General features: G+C 51.9%; 1 protein-coding gene across 1 annotated transcript; it reads left to right on the top strand.

The window, feature by feature from the left end:
* Window positions 1–267: 267 nt before the first annotated feature.
* Window positions 268–27371, top strand: PAQR5 (progestin and adipoQ receptor family member 5). Its single transcript, XM_060097096.1, has 7 exons — window positions 268–321; window positions 5273–5400; window positions 8034–8239; window positions 12842–12968; window positions 21184–21280; window positions 23848–23989; window positions 27130–27371. Exons 1-7 carry the CDS (start codon window positions 268–270, stop codon window positions 27369–27371), a joined length of 996 nt encoding a protein of 331 aa, XP_059953079.1.

Here is a 27371-nt window from a genome sequence, read left to right as displayed (position 1 = left end):
GGTTATACTCCATACAGCCATTTGTGGCCTGCTCTTTTCCTCCCCCTTCTATCCATGCCTCTGCCTACCAGCACCTCACCAGACTCCTCGCTGGTCTCTCACTGTCCCCTCCCTTGCTTTTCATGCCTGTGTCTTTGGGTTCATCTTAACATACCTAAAGGGCACCCTCTCTTCTGTGATGAACTACAGATTCTGGACAGGGAGGTGACAGTGCGATGCTGAGGCAGGAGCCTGGGCTGGGAAGCTGGAGATAGCTGCAGAATCAGCATGTGCTGGGAGCGTGTTGGAAATGCAGACTCACCCCAGCCCCACCGAACTGCAGTAAGATCCCTAGGTGATCTGCAGACACCTGCAGAAGAAAGTTGGAGAGGCACTGGCTTCGAGACTTTGTCCCCCAACCTTACCACTTGCACTTTGTATTAGCTCGAGCTGCCGTAAAAAGTACCACAGACAGGGTGGCTTAAACAACAGAAATTTATTTTCTCACAGTTCTGGAGGCTGGAAGTCCAAGATCAAGGTGCCGGCAGGGTTGGCTTCTTCTGAGGCTTCTCCTCAGCTTGCAGAGGGCCACCTTCTTGCTGTGTCCTCACATCGTCATCCCTCTGTGCACGCACATCCCTGGTGTCTCCCTCTGTGTCCAGATTTCCTTTTCTCGTGAGGGACCCCAGTTAGATTAGATTAACTGTCTTGTTTTGACTTAGTCACCTCTTTAAAGACTATCTCCAAGTACAGTTATATTCAGAAGTGCTGGAGGTTAGGGCTTCAACATATGAATTTTGTGGGAGATGCAATTCAGAACAATGACACCACTTTAAAGAAGAAGCAGCTAAGGTTCAGAGAAGTGTGTGACGGTCCACAATCACACTGCAGGCTGAGAGGTGAGAGCTTCATCTCTGACAAGCCCTCTGGAGTGGCAGGTAGGATAGTGTGAGAGACCAGGACACGGAGTCTGATGTCTCAGCTTTGCTCCCACTACTTCTGTGATCTTCGATAAATGCCTTAACATCCACAGACCTTAGTTTCCTTTTCTGTGAAGTGGGGACAGGAACAGCCTGTCCCTCACGAGGCCGTGAGGATTCAATGAGATCTAGATGGGAAATGCAGATTACCACGCTGAGGCCGGTGGCCTGCTGACCCCGCTCTGACAGCCTCTGTGCTTTGCCTGCCATCAAAATCCTCTCTTATTTACTGCTAGCCAGAATGCTGGATTATTTTCCCCAGGTGATTTGCAGTTTAATAGCTGGAAAAACCAAGGGTTTAAAATGGTCACAGTGGAATTTCGGGCATCAGCTGGCAGGGGCACAGGGCTGTTCTTGGAAGCCGAGTTCGTGACAGGCAGTAAGAGAAAAACCCACTGACGTGCCCTTGCCCTTCCACCTGGCTGCCCGGGGGTTCTCGCTCCTAAATTATAGGCCGTGCGCAATTTGATTTCATTTCATTCTAAATTGCCCAGCCTGCAACCTGGGAGGCAAGGCGGAGTCAAATCAATTCTGCTGTGCAAATATGCCAGCGCCTGCTAACTTCGGGCTGCTTACAAATGAGGCCTAGCTACGGAGTATTAAGGCAATGACCACAGTTTGCCTTTGGGGGGTCAAACTAGGCATGAATGCAAAATTGCTTTCAAGTGTTTTGCTGTTCAGATTTATGTAGCATGCATCCTGTAAGGATCTACTCTATGCAAAGTGCTTTGATAAGGCTGGAGCCGGACAATGGAGAGAACACGTCTCCCTTCCTGTGCTTGGAGGGGCTCAGAGCAGGAGTGGACATAGCAATGCCGCCTCATGAGCGGTGGAGAGGCAGGAGGCAGGAGGCTGAATCACTCTTCTGGGACAGAGCGGCTCCCTTTCTTTTATCCATCCTTTATCCATCCGTCTGTTTTTTTTTCTTTTTGGAGGGGCTGCTTAAAATCCTGCCCCATGTCTGGCGTCAGGATAGCCGGTCAGAGGGAAGCAGGTTCTTTTAATCTGCGCCAACCCTGGCCTTGGTGGTAAGGCATTCTCCCCAGGTCTGGGGCTAGATTCTTCAGTGTGGTCAAGTTGTCCAGTTTGTGGACTTCCCAGACCCTCCGTTCCCCTCTGGCTTTTGACTCTATCAGCATCCTCTCTTGCCTCCCAGAATGCCGGGTCCAAAGAGAGAAGGGCAATAGTCATATCCTGAGTCACCGTGGACAAAATGTGGGAGACTCCCCCCTGCTCTGGGTCCCGTCCATCCACCGTCCAGCTGTGGCTGTCACTGCATCTGAGCTGTCCTGCAGCCCTACCCTGCTTCCTCCCTGTGTGTCACCCTCACATGCCCAGGGCTCCATAGGCCCCTTGTCGTAAGATCTGCTACACAGGATCTGCTGAACTTATTCACATGAAGCAGTGAATAATTAATAACAATTGCTCCTTTCTGGAGTCCTTGCATTTTAACAAGAGGCCAATGCTTTAATAAAAAAAAAAGGCGGCTTCCCTGGTGGCGCAGTGATTGAGAATCCGCCTGCCAATGCAGGGGACACGGGTTCGAGCCCTGGTCCAGGAAGATCCCATATACTGCAGAGCAGCTAAGCCCGTGCACCACAACTACTGAGCCTGCGCTCTAGAGCCTGCGAGCCACAACCACTGAAGCCTACTTGCCACAACTACTGAGTCCATGCGCCTAGAGCCCATGCTCTGCAATGAGAAGCCACCACAATGAGAAGCCCGTGCACTGCAACGAAGAGTAGCCCCTGCTCACCAAAACTAGAGAAAGCCCACGCGCAGCAGCAAAGGCCCAACACAGACAAAAATAAAATAAATTTATTAAAAAAAATTTTTTTTAGGAAGAAAGCAAGAAACGTAACAGGTAGAATGATAGACCTATAGTTTCTGCTGGAGGGCCTTACTCGTGCCTGCCAAGCACGCGCCATCCTCCTCGCTTGAATCAAAGGCTGAAGGCCATCAGCCCGTTTGCCGCCTTGTCAGCAACCCTGGTGGGTGGGCAGCTGCAAGCCGAGATGCCTGCTGCCCATTAGAGAAGCTTGTCCACTAAAAACCGGGGATGTCAGCAGAAATGCACAGTGAATCAAAAACTGGAACAAATTGCTTTAATTAGCTAAAACCCAAACCTAATTCAAACAGTATTTCTTCACTGGACCACGAACCAACTTCATTCTCCCCCTCTCCCTAGTTGACTAGTTTCACCCGGAATTGAACCAAGATGGGAATGTGCTCACCGTCTGGTGAGCAAACGCCCCCCATTTCATAGGTGAGGACACTGAGCCTTGAGAGTTGTGGCCCAGCTCAAGGTCATAGGGCACCTAATGGGCCCAGATTTGACTCTTTACTCTGATATCCCCTTACTAATTTCTCCACTATTCCATGAGACCTGTTGACTCAGAACCTCAAGAGATAGTCCAAGTTATGCCATACATTGTGTATTCTTTAAAAATTTTTTTTTTAAAATTTTTGGCTGCGTTTGGTCTTTGTTGCTGTGCACGGGCTTTCTCTAGTTGTGTTGTGCCGGGGCTACTCTTCCTCGCGGTGCACAGGCTTCTCGTTGCAGTGGCTTGTCTTTGTTGCGGAGCACAGGCTCTAGGCGTACAGGCTTCAGTAGTTGTGGCTCACAGGCTCTAGAGCGCAGGCTCAGTAGTTGTGGCACACAGGTTTAGTTGCTCCGTGGCATGGGGGATCTTCCCAGACCAGGGCTCGAACCCGTGTCCCCTGCAGGCAGATTCTTAACCACTGTGCCATCAGGGAAGTCCCTACATTGTCTATTCTTGTGGTTTTTGTTTTGGTTTTGATTATTTATTTATTATTTTTTAAACCATTTTTAAAAATTGAAGTATAGTTAATTTACAATGTTGTGTTAGTTTCAGGTGTACAGCAAAGTGATTCAGTTATTATCATATATATTCTTTTTTGGATTCTTTTCCATTATAGGTCATTACAAATATTGTATATTTTTGAATCAAGATCCTCTCTTAAACTAAGAAGTTGGTAACCCAAATGGGAAATGGGTGGTTAGGTAGGAATTCTCGCAGCCTTCCATTCCTCCCACAGCCCTAGAAAATCAGAGGGAAACCTTTAAAATTGATTGTGATTCAATTTACATCACGATTACTAATATTGTCATTGTTATTATTTGCCTCAGTTAATCTACTCATTTTTACTTACCTCTCAAAGGTTATAACAACATTTGGCTAAGTCAGTGGTTCTTAACTGGAGGAGATTTTGCCCCCAGGGACATTGACGATTTCGGGAGACATTTTTGGTTGTCACATTACTGCTAAACAATGCCTAGGACAGCTCCCCCCCAGCACAAAGAATTGTCTGGCCCCAAATGTCAACAGGGTCAAGATTGAGAAACCCTGATCTGATCAACACAAAAGGGGGAGAAAATCTCCTGCAAATCCTGCTAGTTCAACAAATAAATCTCTTTCCTTTTCCGTGTTTCTCCCAGTCTCCACCCCACTATGTGTACTTAAAATGTCTATAGTTCTAATCATCATGGCAGGAATACAGTTGACATTCCACTTTTTTTCACTTAATATCGCATCCTGAGCTTTTGTCCCTCGTGCTTCATTGTCTCCATAATTACCATTTTTAATGGATGTGATGCAGTCCTCCAAGCAGGTTGACACCCCCTATTTTACCTGACCCGTCCAAGTTCTCATCCAGGATGGTTACTGAGAGCCTTGCCAGGTGGGCTGCGTGGGGTGGGGAGCTTGCGTGGGCCCTTCTGTGACCAGCCTTCTCCTCCACCTGCAGCGCAGGCTGATGCCATCATAGTTTTCATCGTCAACAGGCCTTTATGAAGCGCCTTGGTGAATATATCCTGGCCCCGGTGGGGAGGGATCTTCTGCAGAGATCATCCTACCAGCCCCTGGCATCCAAGGCTTGTTGGCTTGAACAGGCAGCATATATGTCAACCAACCACGAAGGCATCTGAAGACTGGGCTGTAGGCCCCAGGCAGAGGGTGCAAAAGCAGATTCTTAGGCAATATTCATGACAGGAGTAAGTGCATCTGGAATGCAAAGACAGGCTGGATTCCCAAAGGGAGTCAGGGCCTTGAATCCTCTCCTCCCCCTGACTGCAGGCTTCTGGAAGGACATGGGAGTTTAGAAGTGATGGGAGGGAGGCAGGAGCAGCTTGACAAGGACTTGGGGTTAAGGACTCGGGGTCAAGTGTTCCAGGCTCCAGTGTACAAGTGCACAACCTGGGAGAAAGCTAGAGACTACCGGAGATGTTCCTCCTGAGACCTTCCCGCCACCCTCTCGTCTCACCTCAGCACCCCTTTCTCTTCCCCCTGCAGGTGTTCCACGAGCAGGGCATCCTCTTCGGCTACCGACATCCACAGAGTTCCGCCATGGCCTGTCTCCTCAGCCTTTTCCAAATGACCAATGAGACCCTCAACATCTGGACGCACTTGCTGCCCTTCTGGTACCTCCCAGCCCCCTTGACCAGCTGCTCATTCAGAGCCTGGGAATTGGGGCTTCTTTAAACACAGCTGGGGTGGAGAGAGCTGAGATTCTGTGATGGGATTTGGGGGACTCCCCCGTGGTGCTGGGAGGCGTGGCGGTCTGCTGCTGGGGTGAGCTCTAGGACCCAGATTGTAGTAGGATTCGAGGGGCTCCTGGAAGCTCCCCAGTCTTTCCCTGCTCCCCTGCTTCGGGGCCTGATCTGAGAGGATTGTCTTATTCGTCTTGGAGGCTTTCTGGGTCTTCTGGAAGCCCTGGCTAAAATTCCCTAGCTTGAGCAAGTCACTTAACCTCTCTGGGCTTCGCATTTTCCCATATGCAAACAGGATAGTCTGCGCCTTTCCTGGGGTTGCCCTGAGGGTTAGGGGATGAGGCGTTGGAAAAGGCATCGGGCACAGAGCTGTGGGTGCCTGGGACCACAGCAGCTGTGAGGCATTTGGTCAGGTAGCACTTTAATGGAGCCAGCCAAGAGAATGCTCCGGCACGTGCACACGCACAAATGGGAACTGCCAGGAAGGTGAGGAGGGACCTGGCTGAGAAAGGTGGGGACCGAAGACCAGCTTCACATACCTGGTGCCTGTGCAGAGCGAGTGAAGGGTGGAGATGGGGTCATAGTGTACGAGAGCTGGGAGGACCGTGGGAGTCATGCAGGCCACCAGCCGACTCAGCCCACCACTGGCTGACACAGATGCGGCCCAGAGAAAGGAGTGACTTGCTTACATCCCCTGGCAAGTTCTGGCCCAGGTTGGTCTCTGGACTCCCCCTCCCAATCATATTGAGAAGCCAAGAGAGTAGGAAGGACCCCAGGGTGTGCTGCAGGCAGAGAGGGGCCCGAGGACGGCGGCCTGCCTGGCCAGCAGTCAGAGACAGACCCAGGGCAAAATGCAGGGGAAGGCTGCTTGGTGCCAGCAACGTCGCCAGTGGAGAAGAGGGAGAGCTCAGGCTTGGGGTGGGATAGGACCACCTGGAAAGAAGCCCTAGCGCCTGCAGACTGGTCCGCGTGGCAGCAAGATCTGCTCACGGAGGCTGTTCGTTGTTTTTAATGTAAGTAAACTTAAGTAAAAAGTCTAAATGATGATAAACTATAACATTGTAGCAGGGAGTAGAGTCGGAGTCTTCCCCCGGCCCCTCTTCGTCCTCTCTGGAGCCGCCGGGGTGACCTGCTGCTTGTGCATCCTCCCAGAATGCTTTTCTAGAGACTCGAGCATCTGTGACATGTGTGTACACCCAGCACCTGGTTCTTTCCTCCCTTGCTTTTCCCTCAGAGATCTCTGTCTGACCTTCACAGAAGCCTCTCTGGCTTTTGAACAGCTGTGCGGTGTTCCATTTTCTGGATGAACCACAGGTGACTTAGGCTATTTTGAAGTTTGTGCCACTACAAAGTGCCAGCCTGACCATCCCTGTTTGTGGGGCTTGAGTTGCTGTGTGCAGATCCCGTTGTAGCTGTTTTACAGCTGAGACATGCTGGCAGGGGTGCCCCACTGGGCATGACGCCCCTGTACCGCCAGGCCCTGAGAGTGCAGCACAGAGCAGCAAGGGGGGTTTGGGAGAGCCGGAGAAAGATGCCCCAGGAAGTGGGACTCGGGAGTAATCTCGAGATGATAAAAGGGTACATTTTGAAAAATGGCAGATAGCTTAAGCTTGATTTCTGCTGGGACAGGAGGGAAAAGATCACAAATGTAGCCAGAGAATTTAGCGATGCTCTTGGGGTTCCTGCGTGAACAGCTTTTAGTCCCTTCCCTGGGAGAGTTTGTGGGCAAGGGGCCTGGCTCTCCAGTAGAGGTTTGTGGAAGCAGGCAGCTCTACAAGCAAGAACCCCACACATGGGTTATAGGTTAGGCAGATCTGACACAGAACTGTTCAGTGTCTCCATGTAAAGAGTCTGGAGGCCCAGGCTTAGCCGAGACTCAGCCGTGGGACCAGGCCCCTCAGAAAAGAGATGGTGATATTAGTGGAGGAATAGCATGGAAGAGGGGGGAGAGAATCGTCCTGTTGTCTTCCAGACTTTCCAGACCCCACAGAGGGGATTGCTTCTCTTTGAGGTGCCCTCCTGCAAGGGGAACTTGGACCAACCACAGGGATGAGGACAAGGCCAAATTTGGATCCCATGAGGAATGGTTGAATGCACTGAGGTTTTTTAATGTGAAGCTCAGAGAGGTGTGAGGGATTATGAAGACAGCCTTGAGATATTTGATGGGTTTGTTTTCTGTTGTGCTGATGGGGAGAACTAGGGCTGATCCAATGGAGAGAGATTCCAGGGAGACAGATGGAGACTCAGTGAAACTTTGCAACACTTAGAGCTACCTCAAGAGATGGTGAGCTCCCCATCCCTGGAAGCGTGCAAGCTGAAGCTGGGCAAGATGCTGTAAAAGGGATCTGTCACCACATGCAGGGGTGGGGACTGGACCATTGACCATCCTGCATATTTCCATCCAAAAAGGATCCTACTCTCTCTTCCTCGCTCATGGCATATCACCAAAGTGAGACCATGTAGGAGCCGGTCATCTCAGGGAAATGGAAGGCAGACGACCGTCGGCTGAGGACTATAAGAGGAGCCCCTGTCTCGCAGGTTGAGGGTGTCCCCCTGTGTTCCAGGTTCTTCATGTGGAGGTTTGTGAGCACCCTGCGTGTGACGGACGTCCTGAATGACAGCTACTCCTGGCCTCTGCTCGTGTACATGGGCGCCAGCTGTGTGTACCCCCTCGCATCCAGCTGTGCACACACCTTCAGCTCCATGTCCAGGAATGCCCGGCACATCTGCTACTTCCTGGACTACGGCGCCGTCAACCTCTTCAGCCTGGGTACGTCAGGCCCTGCTCTTGTCTCCTCTTCCCTGGGACTGAACCACCTGTATCTTCCCCTGGAAGCTGGGGTCACCCTGAGGCTCTGGTGGGCTTCCAGAAGAGTCACCGCAATGCCAGTGCCCCTGCCCGGGTGCCTGATGAGTGTTTTATAAGAAACTTGTCCAAAGGCGTGCTGGCAAATATTTAACAACTGGCTCTCTGTGGACGAAAGTCCCGGTCTGTGGTGTTGGCAGGTTTGCTGTGGTGTAAATACTCCTGCCACGGCCGGCTTCAAGCCGCCAACATCACTGAACACAGGGCTGGGGAGAGATGCATGGTAGGTCCCCATTACGTAGCAATTCCTCTGTACAGATACAGCGGGTGCATTGACTGAACAGTTGCTACTCTTGTTAATATGATGCATATCATTGTAAGTTTATGTCATTCAATTTTTTTTTATAAATTTTATTTATTTATGTATATATGTATGTATGTATGTATTGGCTGCGTTGGGTCTTCCTTGCTGTGTGCAGGCTTTCTCTAGTTGTGGCAAGCGGGGGCTACTCTTCGTTGTGGTGCGCAGGCTTCTCATTGCAGTGGCTTCTTTTGTTGCGGAGCACACGCTCCAGGCGTGTGGGCTTCAGTAGTTGTGGCACGCGGGCTCAGTAGTTGTGGCCCGTGGGCTCTAGAGCGCAGGCTCAGTAGTTGTGACCCATGGGCTTAGTTGCTCCGCGGCACGTGGGATCTTCCCGGACCAGGGCTCGAACCCGTGTCTCCTGCATTGGCAGGTGGATCCTCAACCATTGCGCCATCAGGGAAGCCCTCATTCAATTTTTTTTTTTTTTTTTTTTTTTGCGGTACGCGGGCCTCTCACTGTTGTGGCCTCTCCCCGCTGCGGAGCACAGGCTCCGGGCGCGCAGGCTCAACGGCCATGGCTCACGGGCCCAGCCGCTCCGCGGCATGTGGGATCCTCCCGGACCGGGGCACGAACCCGTGTCCCCTGCATCGGCAGGCAGACTCTCAACCACTGCGCCACCAGGGAAGCCCTGTCATTCAATTTTTAATGATGGCTGTGTTTAATAATTGGCTTGCGAGTTCTCTGACACTAACAATCTGCTGTCACAGGCCAGGGTGAGCCAACTCCACTCATCAGTGCTGGTCTTTGTTGTGCCCCGCAGAGAAGGAGGTGGTCACAGACCCCATCGGTCTGGAGGCTTGTAGGGGTTAGAGCTGCAGGGATAGAGTGAGGGGAGGTGGGGGGTTGACACCCTCTCCTCCTGTCTCCTCTCCTCTCCCCCAGTTGTGAGCATCCGTCTGTCCCCTTGCATCCCAGCTCTAGCCGCTTCCTCCCTCCTGGTCCTGCTCCAGGTGTGAAAGCAAAGTCACCGTCTTCCCTTTGCCCAAGAGGTTGTGTGAGGAACCTACCTCCATCCTGTTCTCCCGCCCCTCTCCCTCTCTCTTCACTAGTAACACACACGTGCATACATACACACCAACACACATACATAGACAAACATAGACACGCATGCACACACACACACACACACACACACACACACGAGTCTCTACATGCTCACCAGTCCTCTGTGCTCTGCTGCTCAGTCCCCACCGTTCACTAAAACCTGGTTGCCAAGGCCCCAGCCTCCTCCTGACTTGCAGGCCCCGTGGGCTCCCTCTCCAGCCTTTGATGCAGGGGCACCCCCATGCTCCTCAAAGCTCCCCCACTTCCTCTGGCCCCTGTTATATCACTCCCTCCTAGTTTTCCTCCCACCCATCCACATGCTCATCCTGGTGGGCCAGTTCTCCTTCCTCCGTCCCCCCATGGGTGCACAAGCTGGGAGTCCATTCTGGGGCCTCTGCTCTTCCATGGTCAGGCTCCCTGGGAGATCTCCTCTGCACCCACACCATCCCCCAACACCTCTGGGGGACACTCCCAAACCCCATCTCTAGTAAACTGCTCACCCAAGCTCCACACCACATCCAGCCCTGGGATCGAGACTGTCTACATCCTCCCCACCCCTGCCCTTGCATGTACTCCCCTTCGAGTCAGAAATCTGTGAATAATCAAGTTCCCCCTGCCTCTCACTCCCCACCCATCCCACTTCACCATCCTGTCTAATTGGTTGGCAAACTCAGTTGAGTTTCTCCTACATACTTTTCAAATCGGCCGTGCCCCCATTGGCTTGGCTCAGTCCCTCACACCTCTCCCCTGGGCTTCGCCCAGCTGCCCTGCGGGGTTTCCTCCAGGCCTTCTGACCATGGCACCCCTCCCACTTAAACTTTTCCAAGTTCCCGGTTACCTGGGATGAAGTCCAAACTCCTTAACCCAGCAGCTTCCATCACCCTCGATCGCCTGCCCCAGACTCCTGTATGATAAGGGCAAGCGTTTTGGAGGCATCACGGCAGGCTCCATGCCGAGCACCCGACCCACATCCCACATCACCAAGGGGTGGCATAACGCGGGGCTTAGCAGCCTAACTGCACCACCCCCTAATACTTATATGCTCTTAGGCAAGATACAGTTGGCATAGTATCTTCCTCATAGGAGTGTTATAAAGATTAAATGGGTTTTGTAAGTGAAGCGTGCCGGACAGTGCCTGGCACTTAGTAAGCAACAGAAGGTAGCAATTGCCACGATTACCTAGTTAACCTTGACAGCAGGCCCCTGAGGTGGGGACCATCATTATACCCATGCTACAGGTGAGAACACTAAAGGTAAGTTACCCAGGTCACGCAGCTTGTAAATGGCAGATCCAGGGCCTGGGAGCCTCAGGGCCCCTGCCTGTGGCTTCCTCCAAGTCCCCGGGCCTGGATCCACCTCCACGGAGCTCTGTCTGATTCCTTCATTTCTGCTCTGCACTGGGAACAACTCCCTGAGGACACCCATGCATCTTTCACATCTGGTTTTCCAGTCCGTAGCCCAGGGGTGTTCAGTAAACCTGGAAGGAAGGTCTAGTCAGTCGAGAGAGCCTGTGGGATCCACCTGGGACTCCCTTGTCTGCAGCCATCTCCCCTCCTCCCCGACCCCGTGGAAACCCTCAATCCTTGGAGGGTGGCTTTTGCTCAGCTTCCTCCCCGATGTCCAGCTGTTCCCCTCCCTCTTGGACCTCCCGCGCACTTTCACTAGGCTTTGACCATCTTAATCCCGTACTCAAAAACCTTCGGTGGGCCCTCTATTGCCTGGAAGGGGACATTCACTTTCCTTAGTCTGGCATCCAAGGGTGTCTCCTGGTCCTGCTCCCTGGAAAGCCGTCCCTGCCCTCAGGCACCCGTAAGAATCCCCCATCTTCCAAGGATGCTTCCAAGGTCAGCCGCTTGACTGCATGCCTGCCCATCCTGAACGCCCACCTCACCCTGGAACCCGCCTGGAGGCACTCACCAGTTTCCCTTTCCACTGCGGTTTTTGGCAGGGACTGAGTCTCCTTCACTCTTATATCACCCATGGAGCTTGGCCCCAGTTAATACACACAGAGCAGATGCATCCTGGTCCACATGGGAGCTTCCCCATGGTATCAGACTGCGTCAAGAATCTGTCCCCCTGGAGGCAGTTCCTGCTGAAATCTCACAGGTAGCCTGCAGGAGTGGGGAGCACTGTACCAGGAGTAGTGTTCCTGGCCCTTTCTGCCTGTATGACCCTGGGCACATCCCTGGGCTTCACTAGATTTCACCAGTCACATGGGATCAAAGGCAGAGGCTGAACTTGCATGGCCTGAGGTTGAGTTCAGCCTTGAACTAGCATTCCAGGGTTCTTTGTGTTTGGATAACAGATGTCCTTAGGCCTGATCTTAGGCTCTGGGCTGACAGGCCTGCAGCTGCCTCTCCCAAAAGGGACCTCAGCAGGGGAGGGTGCCTGGAGAGGCCATCCGGTCCAGGCTCCTGGACACATCTGTCCCCTTTGAAAAGGACAGTGATCTCCTCTGTTCTTTCAAACAAAAGCTGCAGCAGACAGGTCTCTAAAAGGTCCTTCAGTAACCCTTCTCTCACAGACTCCAAAACCTAAAACAAAACAAAATGCTGAGGCTAGCATCTCACGCCCAGCCTCTCAGCTGGCCAGTCCCCCAGCCCGCTGATATGACACACCTCGCCTCAGCAAGGGCCCTCCCTCATCCCACCCCACCTCCCCTGCAGCCTTGATCGTTCCACAACGGACACCCATATCATCGGGCAGGTGAGATGTGCACACTCAGAGCAAAGCTGAGCACACTGGGGTGTCATCGTGGACCATAGTTAAAAGCAGGGACTGTTGCTGAACTGCCTGCGTTTGAAGCTTGGCTTTGCTGCTTTCTAGCTGTGTGCCCCTGGAAGGCTTACTAAACCTCTCTGTGCCTCCGTTTCCTCATCTATAAAATGAGGATAAGTGCAGGATTGATGTCAGACGGTGGTTGTAAAGTTTACATGAGTTAATGCACGTCAAGCCCTTGGAGCAGCGCTGGGCTCACAGAGCATTCTCATGCTGCGGGGGTGATGCGTGATGGCATGAGCAAGGGGGCAGCGGCAGGACTGCTCATGGCCTGTGGGGATGATGGGGGTCTCAGCCACATGCGGGGGGGTTGGTCTTCCCAAGGAGTCCAGACAGTGCTGAGTCCTGGCTTATTGCCCAAGGCTGGTTTTTCTCCCCAGGCTCGGCCATCGCCTACTCTGCCTACGTGTTCCCGGACGCGCTGGTGAACACCGTCTTCCACGACTACTACGTGGCCTTGGCTGTGCTGAACACCCTCATTAGCACCGGCCTCTCCTGCTATTCCAGGTACTTGGCGGCTCTGTCTCAGGTGGGATGGGGTTGGGGGCGGCACAGAGCACGCAGCTCCCTGGACTGTTGGAGGGAACAGTGGAAAAGACGCTCGGGAACCTGGGACTCAGTTCCAGATGGACTTCCAGTGGCCGGGCAGGACCAGCTTCACAGGCACACGCCTGTGCAGGCACTCAGGGCCCTGTGATCAAGAGGGCTCCCCACTTGGTTTAATTCCCTGCTGTTGTTGTTTCAAAACACTTAATGAGTTTTGAACAAGGGGGGTCTCCCTACTTTCCTTCTGCCCTGGGCTCTACAGGTTATGTAGCTTGTCCTGTTGCTGAACAAGTCACTTACCCTCCTTGAACCTCAGTTTGCTCATCTATAAAATGGGGTCAAGGGAGTTCCCTGGCGGTCCAGTGGTTAGGACTTGGTGTTTTCACTGCTGTGGCCCAGGTTCAATCCCTGGTTGGGGAACTAAAATCCTGCAAGCTGTGTGGCGTGGCCAAAAAAAAAAAAAAAAAAAAAAAGTGGGGTCAACACTGCTACCTTGTGAGACGGATGTAAGGATTACAGGTAATGTATCCAGAACACCTAACACAAGCCTGGCCCATAGGAGGTGCCCCATAAATGGGCCATCTGCTAATAGGGACAGAGGGGGCCGGCCTCTTGATAGAGGCACACCTTGGAGATACTGCAGGTTCAGTTCCAGACAACTGCAATAAAGCCAACATCACAATAAGGCAAGTCACACAAACTTTTTGGTTTCCCAGTGCATATAAAAGTTATATTTACACTATAGTCTATTAAGTGTGCAATAGCATTATATCTAAAGAAACAATGTGCACACCTTTATTAAAAAATATTTTATTGGGCTTCCCTGGTGGCACAGTGGTTGAGAGTCCACCTGCCGATGCAGGGGACACGGGTTTGTGCCCCGGTCCGGGAAGATCCCACATGCCGCAGAGCGGCTGGGCCCGTGAGCCATGGCCGTTGAGCCTGCGCGTCCGGAGCCTGTGCTCTGCAGCAGGAGAGGCCACAACAGTGAGAGGCCCGCATACCGCAAAAAACAAACAAACAAAAAAAAACAAACTTTATTGCTAAAAATGCTATCATCTGACAACACAGTGTTACCACAAACCTTCAATTTGCAAAAACCACAATAAAGCAAAGTGTAATAAAACAAGATATGCCTGGCTGTGTGGTGGGTGATGGATGATATTCAAATGTCCAACACATCCCCAGGGGAAGACTGGTGGCCATGAGTCATGCCCAGCTCACTGGCTCTTACTCCTTCTATTTTTTTCCTTCCATTCAAGGAAGCTCATTGGAGTATGAGTACAAGAGGCATTTTTTAGGATAACTACTCTAGTTTATTCAGCTCTTGGTAAAAATGAACTACCCGAAATTACTTGGGAAACCTCTGGAATGGTGGTGTTGGGGTAACATCCCTGTGTAGATGGTGCTGGGAGCTGGGGGCCTTTCATGGTGGGTTAGAAGAGCACCAAGGAAGGCTGGCGGTCACCCCTGGCCATCTGTCCCCCTACCCACGACTCCACTGAGCCAGTCTGAGTCTTCCAAATAGACTGCTGCTGGCCTCATAGAATTCTTATTCCTGGCAGCCACCACCTCTTCCCTCCCTAGGAGAAAACAGGGAGGGAGAGGTATGCTTCTGCAACTTCCCTGCAATGATTTTGGCTCCAGCTTTCTCTGGGTGACACTTTGGTTTTGTGGGATCCAGAGGTAGGCAAGTTCCCCAAACCTGACAGGTTGGTTTTCTTTAAAAACCAAAGGATAGAGCCTTAAACAGCATCGGGGATGCTTTTCCCAACTTGCCTTCCACTTACCTGTCCTGAGGCAGGTGGTGGGAAGCACAGAGCTGCTTGCCATGGGGGTGAGTCTCATTTCCAGGCTCAGTCTCAAGACTGGGCTTTGTGTTGCTTCGTCCCTGGGGTGGGAGTTGGGGGTAAACTCCCCCTTCCCTCTTCCTGGAAATCAGAGCGCCCCTCCAGCTGTGAGGAGATAGGGTCTGCCCAGAGGGTAGAAAACTGAATCAGACATCATGGGGTTATTACTTCCTTCTCCCCGAGTTCCTCAAGGGCTCTGGCGATTAAAAGCTCTTTCTGAAGTGCAACCTCTGTGCCAGGCCAGAGCTGTGAGGGCTGCCACGGATGGGGGAGAGGCAGAGATCGGGTCCCTGCCTTGGGTGAGACAAGGCGTAACATACATAGAAAAGTAACACTGATGCTAAAAACAGCCCAAGAGAGATGAAGCGTGGCCTGGAGGTACAGTGTCTGGATGTGAGGGCTCACCGACAGGCCTGGGCCAAAGACACACCTGGATCAGGTCCTTGGATGAGCCACTGTCCTGCCTGGTTAGCTTCTGCGGGGCTGTGTGGCTCTGCTGTTGCGAACTTAGGATCAGAGGGAGGCAAGCACTGCGGACTGGTGGGGTAGGTGGGCTTCATGGGTGGAAGAAACAGTCCTGCCATTCATGATCCAGAACTGCTTTCCCATGAACTCCCAACGCAAATTCTTGGAACTTTTTTTTTTTTAATCTTCCTGAATCACCTATAAGCCACGAGGGTATATTGTTTTCTTCTAGCCAGGAGTCCTCCCTGATTGTTCGGGTACAATGAATGGGTCTTTTATTTCTTTATTTGTTTCTTTTTAATTTATTAATTTTGGCTGCATTGGATCTTCGTTGCTGCGCACGGGCTTTCTCTAGTTGTGGTGAGCGGGGGCTACTCTTTGTTGCGGTGCGCGGGCTTCAGTAGTTGTGGCTCGTGGGTTCAGTAGCTGCAGCATGCGGGCCCTAGAGCGCGTGGGCTTCAGTAGTTGTGGTGTGCAGGCTCAGTAGTTGTGGCTCGCGGGCTCTAGAGCACAGGCTCAGTAGTTGTGGCGCACGGGCTTAGTTGCTCCGCGGCATGTGGGATCTCCCCGGACCAGGGCTCGAACCTGTGTCCTCTGCATTGGCAGGCGGATTCTTAACTACTGTGCCACCAGGGAAGTCCCTGAATGGGTCTTTTGGATGTGACATGCCTGGCACCTTTAGACAAACTTGTTTGGCAGGGCAGGTTGGCCAGGAATCTCTTGAATGTCCATTTGGGGCTTCTCCCTTGTCAATGAAATGGATTATTTCTGTTTATGGGGCACATCTGTGGCTGTTTCATCCATCCATCTATCCATCCATCTACCTACCTATCCATCTTCCCACCCATCCATCCATCTACCCAGCCACCCATTCATCCATCCACCCACTCATCATCCATCCACCTATTCATCCATCCATCCACCCTTCCATCCAGCTACCCACCCATCCACCCATCCACCCATCCACCCATCCATCCATCCATCCATCCATCCATCCATCCATCCATCCATCTATCCACCCACCCATTCATGCATCAATCTACCCACCCAACCATCCATCCTTCCATCAATGCAAACCAACCACTCAACATTCCTTAAACGCCTGCCATGCTCCAAGTGTCATGCTAAGACCTGGGAAAACAGGGATGAGTGAGGCTCAGTCCTTGTCCTCAAAGAGTGCCCCGTGCAGTATGAGAAGCAGACTGCAGACCCTCAAAAAGTCCAGATGGAGTCATCATTTCCTTTAAAGGCCAGAGGAAAAGGCTTTCAGTGTGTAGCATTACAGGATATAACATAAGCAAATAATGATAATACAAAATGACACCTGCTTGGATTCCCAGGCTTCTGCGAAGTGGCCTTAGGAATGAGTATTGAGGAAGGTTGAACACTTTAGCTGGAGAGGAGGGAAGGGCATTTTGGACAGAGCCAACAGCCTGGACAAGGGCGAGGGCCTGGAGAGGATGGGATGGCATTGGGAGGCAACAAGGAGCTTCAGAGTTGCCAGAGCCTGTGGGGCTGGAAGGGGGGAGAGAAGCTAGAGGGGGGCTAGAGAGAGGCAGGGGAAATGGAAGCACCTCGTGTGTCCTACAGAGGACTGGCCCTGTCCTCGTGAAGGACAGTAAACTTCCTAAGAAGACAATTCTGTGGATTCAGCTCCCGTGCCCTGCGGGGCTTAAGTGGGGACTTGGGGAACAGAAAGGGAGAGAGGGGCAAACGCCACATGCTGAGAGTCAAGGATAGAGTGGATGTCCCCCCGTGGGCCCGTCCGGCCTCCTTCGCATCTGGTCCGCTCTCCTTTCCATGTGTCGGTGGATCCCTGCTCTTACAAGGCCCGTCCCCTTTGCTTTCATTCTCTGTCTTTGTCTTCAGTGTCTGAGGAGTGAGGAAGGGGGCTCGTGTGTGGAGAGAGGCTCTGGCCCTGATTAACTTCAAGAGAAGCAGGTGGAGGAGGGCGAGGGCCGTCTGGAGTCCCGATTTCACAGACTTGCTGTGCTGCCTCTGGCCGATCACGGCCTTTAAACAGGGGCATCTAAGAAGATGTCCCCTGGGTTCCTTCTGGTGTGAGCATTCTATGATGCCCGCTTCAGCGCCTTTTGCAAGATTTCTCTCCTTGCCTTCTTCCCTACCCCCCAAGCCCACGTCTGCCTCCCCCTTCCTGCTCTATCCGTCCGTGGTATGGCCAGGAGTGTGAGAACCACCTCCTTCCCTGAGCAGCAGACCGTGGAGCTCAGGAGTCATGCTTTAGTTATCCACATGCTTCCCAGAGTAGCATGGTCCTAGTGGCGTTCATTCCCTTACGATACATGTCCATTAGGTAAAGTCCACCCAGGGAGACGTGGCCTCCCCCAGCTGTTCTTTCGATCCTTATTATCATGGAATTCAGTTCAAAGGAACACGTTCCAGAAAACTGCTTTCTTGTTCTGCAGCATTTGAGGGGGGGAAATGACAGAACGTGTGACCTCTCTGTGGCTCTCGGAGCCAGGTGAGGGTGACAGAGACCCTGCCTGCTCATACCCGCTGACAGCCCGAAAGCCCGGGAAGGCACCACCACTCTCTCAGGAATGGTAGTTACACAGTATTTGCTGTTTACCACGAGTCACTCTACGCACTTTTCCGTTCATCCATTCAAAGCATCCAACCGTTGGTTTTTTGACACATACTTGCTCAGTGAAATGCCTTGTGGTCGGTGCTGTGAGGGAGAGATGAATTTTCATCCTTGGTGGATAGTGAGCTGTGCTCTGAGAGCCTTGCCGTGGCAGCTCAGAGGGGCATGGGGCAGGCCTGGAAGGGGGTTTGGAGGTCAGAGCTGGAGACAGGAGGCTTAGCAGACAGTGGTTCTCAGATACATCTGGAGGTCAGAGAGCTCAGTCAGATGACAGAGTGCTGCTAGGGCCAGGGGCCAGCACGTGCAAATGTCCACATTCCTGCTGTGTCACCCACACAACAACCAAACTACCATAACACCCGCCCCCAACACACATACAGACACACCTCCACAACAGTATGATGTTTCCAAAGGCCCACTTCCTTCAAGCACTAGTTCTAGAATTCACCTGCAAATCTTTCCAGCTTTGTTACAACAAGAATTTATCAGGTTTCAGAATAGACTGGTATTGTATCAACCCTCTCTTGCTGGAGGCTTCTCCCAAAATCCAGTGTTTCCTGCCCACCTGGTTCTAGGCAGAGGAGGCCTGGCTCCCTGACTCCCAGCTCTGGGGTGCAGGGATTGCCTTACCAGGCGAGGCTTTGGAGACTTTGGGGTGTGGGGTGCTTTGGAGGATGCTGTGGCTCCCTCCCGTCCCTCTCGGAATCTCTGGCTGTGGCGACACCCTGTGGCCTGATTTGGAATTGCACCTTGGTAGTGGGAGGCCCCCCGCCCCGTCTCTGTGGCTGCTGGCCCTTCTGCCTCTTATTCTTTGTTGCTGTCTCTCTTCTGTTCTGCTTTTTCTCCTTTTCCCCCCTGTAGACTCGGCTTTGCAGCTGGAGAGGCTGGTTCTTTTGCCCTTGGGGAAGTACTTTATCAGGCCGGGAGAAATGTCTCAAGTCGCAGGAAATCCATGGTTTGGGGGATGGCCCTCGTCAGCCAGAGCCAGCCTTCTTCCTGTGTAAGTGGCCGCAGAAAGAGCGTGCTTTAATAGCGAGTCTCTTTGCACCCAGAGGTGATAGGCGGTGGCAGTGCATGGGGAGGGAGGGAGTAGGCTTGCCCTGGTTGGACAGGGTCTGCCAGCGTGGACTGAGAAGGCCATCGAGATGGGCCCTGGTTCCGGGGGCAGCGGGAGTGTGTTCTGATTGCCTCCTGGGGCAGAGGGGTGTCTGTAAGGTAAGGACAGAGGCTGAGTAGTGGTCAGATGCCTGCTCTGCCTGCACGAGGGGAGAGGGTGGGAAGCCAGCCAGATGGCCCTGGCTGTAAATCCTAGCTTTGCCTCTTATTAGCTCCTGTGATTTTAGGCAAATCACCCAGAACTCATCTGGTCCCTCCTGTTCCTATTTTCTGGTACGATGTAGCTACAGGATGGGGATGGGGAGAGGATAGCTCCTATAACACACATTCTTTTTAAAGGCTGCCATTTCGTGAGTGTTACTCTGTGCTGTGCACAGCTGTAAGTTCTTTGCGAGCATCATTTTATCAAACACTTGCAACAATCCCTTGCAGGGATTCTGTTGTTGTCCCTATGTTACACATGAGGATTTGGGGGCACACAAGGGTTACATCACCTGCTGGATGACATGGTCACAAAGGGCAGGGACAGGATCAGCCTCAGGGTGTCTGCCAGATCGTGACCCTGTGCAGCCTCACCAATCCCGGGGTTTGTGGTTCCTTCCAAGGCTGGGGTTCTGTTCTGGGGGACGATGAATGGAGGTCCCTTATTTCTCCTCCTCCTTCTTGAACTTCTCTTCCATCTCTGCCCAGTGTCCACAGGGTCAGGAAAGAAGGAGGGACATGCCCATGGGCTGGAGCAAAGTTGGCGCTGATCTCTGGAGGTTATGGGGCTTCTCGGGGTCCACGGTGGCCGCCTCTTACCCAGAACAGGGATCCCCAGGCTGGGCTGCCCTGAGAGCTGGACGGCACACAGCAGCCTGGCGATGTCATGTCCTCAGACACGATTCTGAGCGGGATGCTGGGGATGGAGAGCTGAGCAGACCCAGCTCTGCCCTCGAGGAGAGTTCCCCAACCACTCAGGAGGCAGGTGTGGGTGTCTCTGCCATTTTCCACGCCAAAGGATGTGGGCACAGTGGGGCTTGTAGTCAGGTGACTGCACTGGCTTGTAGGGGACGTGAATAACCTGGAGGGGGAGATGGGCCTGGGCTGCAGGGGCAGCAGACTATGTCTGGTGGAGAAAGGGCAGGCCAGTGGGCTGGGACGGGGTATCTGGGGAGCAGAGGTGAAGAGCAGTGGTGGGACATAGACTCCATCCCCGCTGGACAGTGTGATGAGGGGCAGAACTGTCGACGGGGGGCTGAGATGGCCCCAGCGCCTCCCTCATCTTACGGGCTGCACTACCCCACGAGCCTCGGCGCCCGGGCTCTGCACACCACCCTTGGGGGTCCTCTGGCCTCGCAGCCCTGTGGGCACCAAGGGAGGATCCATCCCTCACAACACCGTGCTGCTGAAGCGGGTACCTGCCCTGCCTCCCGGCCCAGCCTGGGCGTGTGAGCTCTCCCTCGCCCGAGCCCCAGTTCAGGGCCGTGATTTCACGTGGAGCCTTTCCTCCCAGTACCCAGCGTGCCATCTGTGCTGCCCGGCTCCGCACACCCTCAGCTGCTGCCCCTTCCTCAGGCTGGGCCCAAGCCAGCTGAGGCCCCATCGTGTTCCATCCAGGAGGAGCTGCCTATCTTTGCGACAGTCAGCACCACTCATTTTAATGCTGGCTTCATCTGTCTTGGAACCGGAGGCAGGTGGGGGTGATGATGAAAGAGAGAAGGAAGGACCATGCTTACTTAGTTTCCCCAGCCCAGTATCCCTGTGTGTGGTATTAAATATTCCAGAAATCTCTTAAGTAATTAAACACTTAATTGCACCCAGGGCTTCTGCAGGATAATCAGCTGGCGCCTCTGACTAATTAAGCATCTCAACCTTCGCAGAGGTGCTCGCCCCACGAGCTTCTCAGGATGCTGGGAGATGGTTGCCCCTCCCCGCCCACCCTGAGCTCTTTCCACATCTGAGACTGAGCCGTTCCCATCAGGGTGGGACAAGTGGAGAGCGCTGGGGGAGAAGCTGCTGGCCCTAGGAGGAGCTTGTGCAAAAATGCTTGTCCTTCGTGGGTTACTCGCCCTTGGTTATTTTTAATGTGCATGTGTGTGTTATTTACTGAAACTCTTTTTTCATTCTCATTTCTCGCCCCTTTCATTCCCTGATTTAGGTTTCTTGAGGTCCAGAAGCCCAGGCTCTGTAAGATGCTTCGTGTCCTGGCCTTCGCTTATCCCTACACCTGGGACTCCCTTCCCATCTTCTCCAGGGTAAGGGCCCGGCTCCAACCCCTCTCTGCCTGTTGGCAGCATCAGGGAATCAATTGTGTCCTGAGCTCTGGGGGTCAGAGCGCCGTCCTGGTCACAGTGGGACACACAGGAGTCGAGCCCCAGGTGCTCCTTTCATGGCACTCGGAGACTAGTTAAGAGACGGCATGAACACAGAGGCCCTGATGACCATAGGAGATGCACCAGTGGCCAGTGCTGACTAGGGGCTCAGGAGCAATCGCAGAGGGCTGGGCAGGGGAGGTAGCCTGGGGTTCAGTAGAGCGACCAGGAGAGCGGGCTCTGGAGGCAAATCTGTAATATTTACTCACTGCAAGACATTGGACGAGTTATCTTCCACCTCTGTGTCTTGATTTCCCTCATCTGTAAAATGGCCTGGTAATAACACCTCCTTTTGTCAGGCTATGGGGAGGATTGTATGAGACAATGTGTAAAGTGTTAGCTGGTGGTGAGAGTCCAGTAAATGCAGTATTATATATTATCAATTAACATAGTAGTAGTAGTGAAGGAAAATATATGAATGAAGGTCTTAAAGGATAGATGGGAATTAGATGGAGAACACAAAGGAAGAGGGTGTAGGAGGAAAGATAAAAGGGGGAAGTTCATGCACGTTCAAATCCCAGTCCCACTGCTCACTGGCTGTGTGACCCTAGGCAATGAACATAAGCTCTCTGAGCCTCGGTTTCCTCATCTTTATTTTTTTTTAATTTTTTAATTTTTTATAAATTTATTTTATTTATTTATTTTTGGCTGCGTTGGGTCTTCGTTGCTGTGCGTGGGCTTTCTCTAGTTGCAGTGAGCCAGGGCTGCTCTTTATTGCGCAGGCTTCTTATCGCAGTGGCTTCTCTTGCTGCGGAGCATGGGCTCTAGTTGCCCGGGCTTCAGTAGTTGTGGCACGCAGGCTCAGTAGTTGTGGCTCGCGGGCTCTAGAGCGCAGGCTCAGTAGTTGTGGCACACGGGCTGAGTTGCTCTGCGGCATATGGGATCTTCCTGGACCAGGGCTTGAACCTGTGTCCCCTGCATTGACAGGCGGATTCTTAACCACTGCACCACCAGGGAAGTCCTCCTCATCTTTAAATGAGGCTGACATCCTGTCTTTCACAGGGGGGTAGAGGAGAATAATCAAATAAACAGAACTGATGGGCTCAGCAATGCCAAGCCCAGGCCCAGTGGGTGACATTCCCCTCCCAGAGGCAGCGTAAGGCTGCCTTACACTGCTGCATGAGGCCAGGATGGCAGGGCCCAGGGATAAAGGAGAGGTGTCGAGCTGGCTTCATTAGCTGAGGCACTGAGCGTGTGCTCCTGCTGAGTTCGTGTGGGCCTGGGGGGTACCCAGAGATGGGAATGCAGCCCATTTCCTTGAATCCTTCTTCAAGGACACAGACCACACACAGGAAACCAGAGCAAAGAATAAGCCGGTCCCACAAGGCCACCAAAGCATACAGCACAAGTTCTTGCTATTATGAGCACTGGGTGCTCCTGGCATTGCACCAGCCAGTGGGCAGCGGGGGAAGGGAGGGCTTACCCTAAATGGCGATGTGGCTGAGCACACAGGTTCTGGAATCAGCCTGACTTCACTGCTAGTTAGTGGTTTGCAAGTCACCCTCCAGCCCAGCTTCCTCATCTGCAAAATGGGGGGAATAGTGTCTGCCTTGTGGTCATTGTTGAGGCTCTGATGAAGTGATGCACGTAAAAGGCCTGGCCTAGCGTCCTCCGTAGTGGTGGCTGCCGCCGCTGTTGATAACAATCGTACAAAAACCGTACTGAACTCCACACCAGGGTAATGTCCATAATTAATAGTTTGTGATGATTCAGAAGGCCTTCCAGGGATTTTTAGGCCTTAAAGCCTTAATTAGGAGCATCAATTCAGGGGATGTGCTGGTTAGAAGTGAGTTCAAGTGTGAATAGGCCATGTTTTACTATACTTACGTTTTAGCCCCAGGAAAAATGTAGCGATATATCTAACTGGATTTTTCTTTTCCTTTAATTTTGTCTTCACTTCTGTTGTTTTCCTTTTCTTCCTTTCTTTCTTTCTTCCTTTCTTTCCTTTTTCTTTTTTTGGAATTAAATAATCCAAAGGCTCTCATGAGCATGAGGGGGATTAAACTACAGTTGCCTTGGGTCTCAGTTGATCACACTCAGAACAGGAAGCCTGCGAGTTCCGTTTCCAAGCCACAGAACTGGAGAGGGAACAGCCTTGGCCCACAGAGTCTACACATATGCGTGGGGATGTCTGCAGGCCTCCTCTCAAGACCTGACATACGTTCCTACCTTCCTTCCTTCCTTCCTTCCTTCCTTCCTTCCTCTCTCTCTTTCTTTCTTTCCTTCTCTTTTTAAAAATTTTTACTTTATAATGAACATAGTTGATTAACAATGTTGTGTTAGTTTCAGGTATACAACAAAGTGATTCAGTGATACATATACATGTATCTATTCTTTTTCAAATTCTTTTCCCGTTTAGGTTATTATAGAATATTGAGTTCCCTGTGCTATGTAGTATGTCCTTGTTGGTTATCTATTTTAAGACCTGACGTTTCTTTAAATACCTGCAGCTATTCCTCTTCCCCGGGGAGACTGCACAGAACGAAGCCACCTTGTACCACCAGAAGCACATGGCCGTGACCCTCCTGGCCTCTTTCCTCTACTCTGCGCATCTGCCGGAGCGCCTGGCTCCTGGACGCTTCGACTACATTGGTGAGTGCCTGGTGGCCCTGATGCCCCTTGCCCTGCTGTCCAGGGAGGGTTCCCATCCCTGACACCAGTGCACACAGTTGCAAAGAGAGGCCGGGGCAGGGAGAGAAGCAATTCTTCAGGAAGTTCTCCAGGCACAGACCAAGGTTAGTGAAATTGTAAGGTGACAGAGGCCAGGATGTACGTAGCCAGTGGACGACCAGGGAGGATGGCGGAGGATGGAGAGGAGGTAGATCTAGGATTCTAAAGCATTTCCAGCAGGTATGGGGACAGGAGAGTCCCATTATTACCTAGAATGTGAAATTCCGTTATTCAATGAACATGTAAGGCAGCCGTAAAGAGGAAGAGGAAAGACAGAGTACAGCTGGCTCTGAGGGTACCAGCTGGCAGGGGGCTGTGCTGAGGAGAGGAAAGTGTCTTTGTCTCATTCAGGTGGGTACGATGGGGCCAGGAATTGTGGTAGAACAGTGGTTCTCAGGTATGGCCCCTGGACCAGCAGTCTCAGCATCACCTGGGAACACACAGATTCTCAGCTCCCAGCCCCCAGACATCCCGTGTCTCAGAAGCTTGTGTGATTCTCCAGGTGAGCCTGAGCTCATTCAAGTTAGAGAAGCCATGTGGTGGAGAGGAGGTGTCGGAAGCACAGGGGTTTACACCTGCTGGCAGGGTTCCTTCCTCTCTGTCTAGGGAAGTGGGTGGCACTGCGGAACGTGTCTCCTCCACCCTGGCTCTGGGACTGGCTGGAGGAGGGACCCTTGGGCCACTTCTGGTGAGGCTGATGAGTCCTGGGATGAGAGCTCCTTAGCTAAGCTATCAATACCACGGGGATTCAGAGCCTCATCCCCAGGTGGCGGGCAGGAAGCTTGGTTCTCCCGAAGCCCATTTGTCCCAGAAGATGGGGTTCCATCTTCTGCCCAAGACACATGGCCAGATTTTGCTTTGTTTGCTCTGATTAGAGTTTCATCTCCTTGACTTCTTCTCTCCTGCCAGAAGGGATTACAATGAACAAAATGCTTAGAGGGCAGATTTCAAAAAAGGAGGGAGATGAGAGGGCCAGGGGATTGGAACCTGCCTAAGGAACTGCCCAGCACGTCCACCGCCCCAGCTCCAGCCAGATGAAATAGAGGTGGTAGTGTACGAAGTGTGGGGGTGGGGGTGGTGGGCAGGAAAAACAGCCCTGGGCCTTGTTTTGCCAGCTCTGGCTTCTTAATAACATTTTATTTACTCACCTCTATCCTGTCCTCTTGGGCCCAGAGCAGAAAGACACTCCTATAGGGGGAAATTGGCCAGACGGGCAGTTAGTAACAGATCTTTAACAAAGGGTTTGGAAAGTTCTCCTTCCCTAAATAACAGAGCCAGTCAGATGCTGGGCTCCCTCTCCAATGCCCACAGGAAGTTCCTCCCTATTCCTGCCAGGAGGGATTGTTGAAATCGCTCTTCCTGCTGCAGGCACAGTTCACATCTGTTCAGTGCCCGTGGCTCTTCTTTTTATCTCCTGCCCTAACAGAGACAGGTTTGTGCCTCAGTTGGTGAGCACAGCTGGTCACCTCCTTCTGCTTGGCCCTGTGTCCTTGGAGTACACGGCTCTCGCTGGATAAGGAACCACATCGTTGCATCACACACAGATTTGGAAATTGGATACAGCCCAGTAGTATGGCTTGAGTGAGGCCAGGGTGGCTCCTCCAGGCACACTTCCTCCCTGGGGGATGCAGGCTGGGGAGCTGGCAGCTCCCTGCCCTAAGGAACTCATTGGCCACCTACTCAACTCTTCTACATCCTCATTCCTGACTCTGCTCTTGCTCAGTTGGGCAGATGGCCAGGCTGTTTCCTTCTGTGGGCACATTTATTGAATACTTACTCTGGGTTAAGTCCTGAGGGTACAACACTGAATTCTTTTTTTTTTTTTTTTTTTTAACTGAAGGAGAATCTTTAACTCTTGTGTCGTATTAGCTAGGGCTGCCATAACAAAGAACCACAGACTGGGTGTCCAAAACAACAGCAATTTATTTTCCCACAATTCTGGAGGTCAGAAGTCTGAGATCAAGGGGACGGCAGGGTTGGTTTCTTCCAAGTCCTCTCTCCTTGGCTTGCCCATGGCCATCTCCATTTCTCTTCACATGGTCTTTCCTCTGTGTACGTGCATGTCTGCGTCCTAATCTCCCCTTCTTAGAAGGACACCAATCAGAGTGGGTCCCACGCTAGTGACCTCATTTTAACTCAATTGTCTCTTAAAGACCTTATGTCCAAATATGATCACATTCTAAGGTACTGGGGGTTGGGACTTTCAACATATGAATTTGGGAGGGGGAGATACAACTCAGCCCATGAAACATGGTTTCTGCAGGCTGTCCCCCAAAGCAATCCCCAGCCCTGGGCAATGGACTCCTTTTCTCACCAGTCACCAAATCAGCACATCCCTGCTCACTCCAACCACCCTCCACTGGACTCCCACCCTCTGGGGATGCATACATGGTGACTGGGGTCCTGTAAGTTATTGGAGAGGAAGAGCCCCTGGTTGTGTCTGGGATTAACCAGCAGTGGGGCGAGGAGCACCTCGTAAGAGGCCAACAGAAAATTTGGCTGGCTTCTCCTTTGGGATTGAAGTCAGAATCTGAGCTGATCAGTGACAGCTCTCAAGAGGTAACCTTTGGCAGAACTTTTTCATGTGAAAAACAGGACTGGTGGATAAGTTGTTTTAAAAATGGATTTGGTTTGCTCTGATGGCCCTTTTATTTTTCTCATATTACATTTTAAAAATAAATTTTTAAAGTATATATTATATATTACATAATACCCTAATTTCAGGTATATGATTCAATGATTTTTTAGTAAATTTACCACATTGTACAACCATCACCATATATGAGTTTTAGAACATTTTCATCACTCCAGTAAGATCCTCTGTGCCCATGTACTGTTAATCCCAACTCCCACCCCTGCCTGAAGCAACCACTAATCTATTTTCTGTCTCTGTGGATTTCCCTTTTCTGGACATTTGATATAAATGGAATCATACAATATATGGTCTCTTGTATCTGGCTTCTTTCACACCACATAGTGTTTTTAGCATACATGCCATAGCATGTATCAATCCATTCCTTTTCTATTGCTGATCTTGGTGGTCTTTTGTGTGTTTGCTATAGGTCATAGTCACCAGCTGTTTCATGTGTGTGTGATCCTGGCCACACACATGCAGATGGAAGCCATCCTTCTGGACAAGACTCTAAGGAAGGAATGGCTCCTGGCCCACTCCAGGCCCCTGTTGTTCTCTCAGATAGCTGGAGCCATACTTCTGTGCCTCATCTTCAGCCTCAGCAACATAATTTATTTCTCAGCTACTCTGTATCGGATTCCTGAGCCAGAGTTACATAAAAAAGAAACATAA

This window comes from Mesoplodon densirostris, chromosome 4 (genome assembly GCF_025265405.1).
Source record: "Mesoplodon densirostris isolate mMesDen1 chromosome 4, mMesDen1 primary haplotype, whole genome shotgun sequence".
Taxonomy (NCBI): Eukaryota; Metazoa; Chordata; class Mammalia; order Artiodactyla; family Ziphiidae; genus Mesoplodon; species Mesoplodon densirostris.
This window is presented reverse-complemented; position numbering and strand designations above follow the sequence as displayed.

Coding starts and splice junctions, on each gene's coding strand:
- PAQR5 (XM_060097096.1), top strand. CDS start 268: ATGTGCTGGGAGCGTGTTGGAAATGCAGACTCACCCCAGCCCCACCGA. Junction 322..5,272: donor CCCAGCCCCACCGAACTGCA/GTAAGATCCCTA, acceptor TTCCCCCTGCAG/GTGTTCCACGAGCAGGGCAT. Junction 8,240..12,841: donor CGTCAACCTCTTCAGCCTGG/GTACGTCAGGCC, acceptor TTTTCTCCCCAG/GCTCGGCCATCGCCTACTCT.